Source organism: Dromiciops gliroides, chromosome 3 (genome assembly GCF_019393635.1).
Source record: "Dromiciops gliroides isolate mDroGli1 chromosome 3, mDroGli1.pri, whole genome shotgun sequence".
Classification (NCBI taxonomy): domain Eukaryota; kingdom Metazoa; phylum Chordata; class Mammalia; order Microbiotheria; family Microbiotheriidae; genus Dromiciops; species Dromiciops gliroides.
The window spans coordinates 572,765,544-572,771,543 of NC_057863.1; the positions used below are offsets into that span (position 1 = coordinate 572,765,544).

General features: G+C 38.6%; 1 protein-coding gene across 3 annotated transcripts in view; it reads left to right on the forward strand.

Moving 5' to 3' along the window:
- The window catches only part of WDFY2 (WD repeat and FYVE domain containing 2), a 164,578-nt gene extending 158,792 nt beyond the window's left edge, over nucleotides 1-5,786 (forward strand). For 2 of the 3 annotated variants that reach the window (XM_043993597.1, XM_043993598.1), the window contains 2 exons: nucleotides 1,211-1,319; nucleotides 2,348-5,786. In XM_043993597.1, coding sequence (XP_043849532.1) covers nucleotides 1,211-1,319; nucleotides 2,348-2,377 — 139 coding nt within the window. In that variant the 3' untranslated portion in view covers nucleotides 2,378-5,786. The remainder of the gene's footprint in view (nucleotides 1-1,210; nucleotides 1,320-2,347) is intronic. The other variant, XR_006355610.1, reaches the window with a different exon arrangement.
- Nucleotides 5,787-6,000: the final 214 nt, after the last annotated feature.

Sequence of the window (6,000 nt, forward strand, 5' to 3'; positions counted from 1 at the left end):
ATGGATAGAACGCCTGGCCTGGAGTCAGGAAGAACTGAGTTTAAATCTGGCCTCAGACACTTACTAGTTGTGTGACCCTGGGCAAGTCACCTCACCTCTGTTTGCCTGTATCTCCATCTATAAAATGGAGATAATTGTACCTATTTCCAAGATTGTTGATAAATATTATCTTATTTTCAAATAAGATAATTGTATAAAGTGCTTAGCACCATGCCAGGCACCTCGTGAGTGCTATATAAATGTGAAATAGTATTCGATATTTTTAGCGAGATCCTTGACTATTACAGAAACCTAAAAGTCCACACCAAATGGATAAAGAATTTCTCTTATTTACACCTTAACTTTTAGTCAGTCCATCAGTCAACATTTATTAAACACCTACTATGTGTCAGGCACTGTGCTAAGCACAGTGAAGTGTGGGGGGGGGTGTCTTTGCCCTCAAGAAGGTTAATGTCTAATGGGGAAAAACAGCACTTAATAGGAAGCTGAAGCCCATAGTAGGCAGAATGAGAAGGTACCTACGGAAATATGGTGAAATACACAAACAAGCCCCCTAGTCATATAGCCAGGGGAGAAATGAGAGGTGTCTGGGCCTAGCGCCCTCCTTAAATGAAGGTTCGGAGTTCATGCTCCTATCTTCCAATCAGAGAGGATAGTAATTAGGGTATTTAGTCTACTTTGATTAGCCTGTGCTGGTGGAATGCTCTGGCCTTGGCCTGGAATAGGGTGAAGAAAATGGGCTAATTGGGAACTTGTGGAACATTTGAAATGATACCTGCTTACTTACAGAAACAATTCATCTTTTTAGCACTAATATTCTTCCCTTCTGCTTGCTGTATGGCTTCAAATCACCGAACACTACAGTCTGTAAAGAATCAGATTTGTGGGTGACCCAGAGGGCAACAGAGAGGCCTAATACCAAGGATTCCTAAATGGTATCATCCAGAAAATGTATGATGAGAAAAGAATGTTGGCCAGGGAGCAAGGATAAGGCACCGTGTGAAACAAGCATGAAGTACTTACTGTGTGGCAGGCACCGTCAGGTCAGATCTTGGGATCTCTAGCAGCAACCTTCCCAAAGTAGGACTGCTGCAGATAGCAATGAGATCCCAGTTTATTCCTGAGCATGCTTACAATATGTATGTATAGATGTACACACATAAATACATGCATGTTTATTGCCCACCCCCCTTTTTCTTTTAACTTCCAGACGTGCACCCACAGCTACGTTCCATGACAGCAAACATAATATTGTTCATGTACATTTTGATGCAACCCGAGGATGGTTATTGACTTGTGGAACAGACAAAGTTATTAAGGTAAGAGATCATGTTAAGTCGGTTTGTTTTTTATGATCCCAGTCCCTAAAGAACAGAGAAGTTCCTTGCTTTAAAGAACTAATGGGAGGCCCCTAGGTGTCACAGTGGATAAAGCACCAGCCCTGGATTTAGAAGGACCTGAGTTCAAAATCTGGCCTCAGACACTTGACACTTATTAGTTGTATGACCCTGAGCAAGTTACTTAACCCTCATTGCCCCACCAAAAAAATAAATAAACTGAATGAATAAACAAATAAATAATTTTTTTTTAAAAAAAGAACTAATGGGTGCTTATATATGTCATCCCTCATCCCTCCACCTTTTTTTTCTGAGAATCAAAAGGTGATCACCAGTGACATGGCTAACAGCATTGGAGAATCCATGAAACGGGACCCAAGCCTCTACTTTTTGGTCATATTCTTTTCTTGGGCCAAAATGCTTGTGGGAGAAAACAAATCTTGTTTCTTATCCTTATTTGGGTAAATATATATATATATATATATATATTTTTTTTGTAGTTTGATTTAGTTCTTAAATGAAAAGGCTGAGAGGAAGCATCAGATTTAGACTTACATAAGAACATAGAGATTATCTGTCCTTTCACAGCTATAGGAACAGAGATCAGAAAAATTACTTGCCTAAGAACATACAGCTATTACATTACAGTGAGGATTCAAACCCAGATCTTCTTATTGCAAGTGCACTGTTCTTTCTGATTCACCACTTTTTGTTTTGGTTTGGCTGGGGGATTGGAGGGGGTGGGCGGTAAAAGGGTTAAATTCTTAGAAACTTTATTATTCAGGTATTAATATAACTCATTGATACATTAATATAAAATATAATATTGTAAAACATTTAGCACAATGCCTGGCACATAGTGCTATATAAATGATAGCTATTATTACTGTTAGATAAATATATCACATAACATAAATTAATATGATCTATTAAAATTGATATAAAATATTATAAATAACCCAATAAAAGTGTAGTTCATCACATGAGATCTTTTTCTTCTTTTTTAACAGTTGTGGGATATGACACCAGTGGTATCTTGATGGTGTTTTCCAGAATTAAAAAAACAACAACAACCAGTATTTCCGGAAGCAACAGTCATTCTAATCCAAATCATTGAGGAAGATAAAAGTAAAGCTGAGTGTGGTGGGCAGTAAGGGAGAGACTTAAAGAATCTGCTGGCAAGGAGACTCTTATTTCAACTTGTTCACACAATAGAAAAAGATATTTTTTTAAGCAAATGGTTTGTACAATCCGGCCGTGCTTCAGTGTTTTGAGTTTGTCTGGGGCAAAAGAAATCTGTGTGGGATAGATGTTTAGTTTTTAATATTTCAACTCTTCGTTCTTGCTGCTTTGTATTGGGGAAGTGAGGAAGGTGTCTTTTCAGGGGTGGGGGTGGTCTTTGTGGTTCCTCCTGTTCCCCACCTCAGGATATACTCTACCACATGCTCAGCATCACTTTTACCTCCTGCTCATCACATATCTGCTCTCCAAAAAGAACATCTAATGCTATTTATTGTTGATGTTTCTGGTTTCATCTCCAATTCAGTGGAGATAGCTGTGAAAATTGACTGACTTCTTGAAGGATGTAAAGCAGTAGTGCCTGACTTCATCCAGTCTTTATCTAACAGAAATCAACCTCTCTAGTTGCCTGGATCACAGAAGGAAAATGGAGTTTTTCCTGCCTTCTCCCTGCTTCACCTAAAAGCAGTGGTTAAGCTTCCCCACAGCCATCTAAGAGATGTCCAAGAAGTTGATCGTTACAGCTGGGACAGCATCTCCCATTAGCACCTGCATTCATCTGAACTCGGCTGTAAGCACACAAGCTATTTCAAATGAAATTTTAGTGACGGGCCTCTCAGGTTTCACTAAGCCACATGTTTTAAAACCTATCGTCGCTTAGTTATGCATTACTTCTGAACTTCATTGTGTTCATTTGTACAAAATTTTAATTGAATCTCTTCTTTTTTTCTTCCCTACTCAAACTATGCATTGAGAAAAAAAAAATCATGGAATCGATCCAGATACTCTGCATACTTAAATGATACATCCCTCAAGTATTGTGGAATTCTGCATTCTCATGCTATTTTCCTTTGGGGAAAAACTTTTAACTTTTTAAATGAAATGTAAAATAATGTTTTTTAAAGTGAACCAAAATGGCCTGCCTAATATTGTGGTGATTTTTTAAAAACTACTTTCATTTTGAACCCTAAAAGAAATGGAGTGAAACCGTGCTAGTCCTACTAGATGTGAAAAGGAGTACCAGTCCCTTTCCTTTCTATAGAGCTTAGAAAATTGGCTTATTTCTTATCTAGAAAAATTTACTATTTTATTTTCTTTTACAGAGAATCTCATTTCCACCGTACTGAAAAAAACACATTATTTCCACTGTACCTTGTCTACATCTGAGTTTGGAAACTTTTTGCAAAGGATGGATTGGGGGTAGGAGGGGTATGGAAAGTGTCCCTCTTAATTTCCTCCTTTGTGGAAAGCAGAAAGTCTTATGGTACGACAGGCTTATTTTTGTCATTTTTTCCCTCTCTTCTTGGTTTTCTGAATTATGTGGCTGATGGTTAGCACTGAACTAGAAAACCAGGCCCTCATATAGTGGCAAGCTCTGTTTCCTGGCTCTGTGACCTCTTCAATAACTTGGTAGTGGTTATGACAGCCCAAGAGGCCTTGGGGAAAATAACACTGTGTGTTGCCTTATTAAATTGAAAATTTATTCTCATAAACAAGAAGTTTTAACAAAGCACGGGGAAAGAAGTATCCCCATGTTACTGTAACTTACCCCACCCCCCGCTCCCCCCAAAAGTGTACATAGGACAAAATACCCTAAGGAACTTAACCACTTACCACTTTTTGCCTCCCTCAAATCCTCTCCCTGCTATGAATAGCTGCTATAATCACTATTTTGAATGTCTTCTGCATGTCTGTCTGTCTCATTTGAGATGATGTTCTGATTTTTTAAATATTCAAATATCTATAGTCTATGTGTATGTGTGTGTATATATAGTATAGTATATGCCTGGATCTCATTACCCTATTACTAATGTCTAAGTACTAAAAGGTGGAGGCGATCCAGAGAAGTGAATAGAAGGCCTCTCATTCCATTTTGCTGCCTTCTTCCTCTGGCCAGTACAATGAAAAGGAAATCTAGTATTAAGGAATTGATGGGGCAGTTGCCCATCAGGCCTATGCACACGTTCTCCAAATGAGCCAAAATCTTGTTGGACAAATACTTGCACTCCTATAGCATCACTCACGGTTCTTTTCACTTACTTTACTTAAACTTGATTTCCCTGCATGTATGTCTATATTCAAAAGTCTTTTCAAGTCTTTCCAACACCATATCCCTATCCAAGCCCAAAAATTTGCTCATAGTTTAAAGCCAATCAAGGCATTTTCAAGTTGCATCCATGGTATGAGTTTTGCTTAAAAAAACAAAAACAAAAAAACAAAAAAAAACCTGTGATGTTTCTGTGCATTCACTAATTTGCTTTTTCCTTCTCTTGTCTTGCGTGTATTTAAGGTCATTTGGATTCAGCAAATAGGGTTTAGCCACATGAAGTGGTTATCTTAGAAACTCTGTGAATGCATTAATTTTTAAATTGTACAACTAGCTGAGAGAGAATTCTTTGTGCAACGTCTCTCCATCAGGCACTTTCTGAAAGTGAACGTTTCTATCAGTTGGAATTGGAAGCTGTCATCAGCCTCTCGCATTTCTCTGTGGAGACTGTGCCTGTCTCTCTTAGGCTTCCTTTTCAATTATTATCCATTTGACTTGCCTTTGTACTTGACATATGTACCGTTGGTACCTTTCTTGGGAGCCTAGAGTTTACCCAAACTGGATACTTTTTAAAACAAGAAATTGTGATGGCTTCACAGAATCACAGAATTTTTAGAGTGGCCATCTAGTCCAACTCATAACCAAAAGGGAATCACCATGACAATTTAAAATTTTGTGAATTCTCACACACACACACACACACACACACACACACACACACACACACACACACACACCAATAAATAGCCATCCCTTTCTTTCATTTACTTCTAAGGAATCAGCAGTAGCTCTACCATAATAGCAAAAAAAAAAAAATAGTTTCAGATAGAGAAAAACTTGCCTTGTTTTTGTTTCTCTGCCTGAATAACCAGTCTTTTTGATTGACTTTTAAAATGTCACTCTCGTTTGCCTTAATATTAACAAAGGAATCTTTGAGTATCAGAACTGGAGAGAACTTTCTAAGGACCCTCAAGCATAGCTACACCTCAATCATAGCAGACAGATCAATAGTGATGACAACATTCTTTGACTGAGGTAGGGGGAGCCTTGGGAGTGCTGGGGTTGGGGGGATATAATAGGAGGTCTCTGAAGGAACTGTTGATTTCTGGAAACTTTTGCTTTAGGGGACTGTGAACATCACAACACAGGCCTGGTCTTTGGAGTGATTGAGAGGCCTCCAGCCCAACCAAGCCACCGCATATCACACCACCAGGACCTGAGTTCTTTTCTATAAAGTATATTTGATACACTTGATGTCACCAACTCTGGTCATGAGCCAACAGGTTGGTGAGTTTGTAATAATAGGGCATTTGTTGCTGCTCAGCATGTGCCCTTTTCTGATGCCTCACTTCTCAGTGGCACAGAGTCATGATTGAG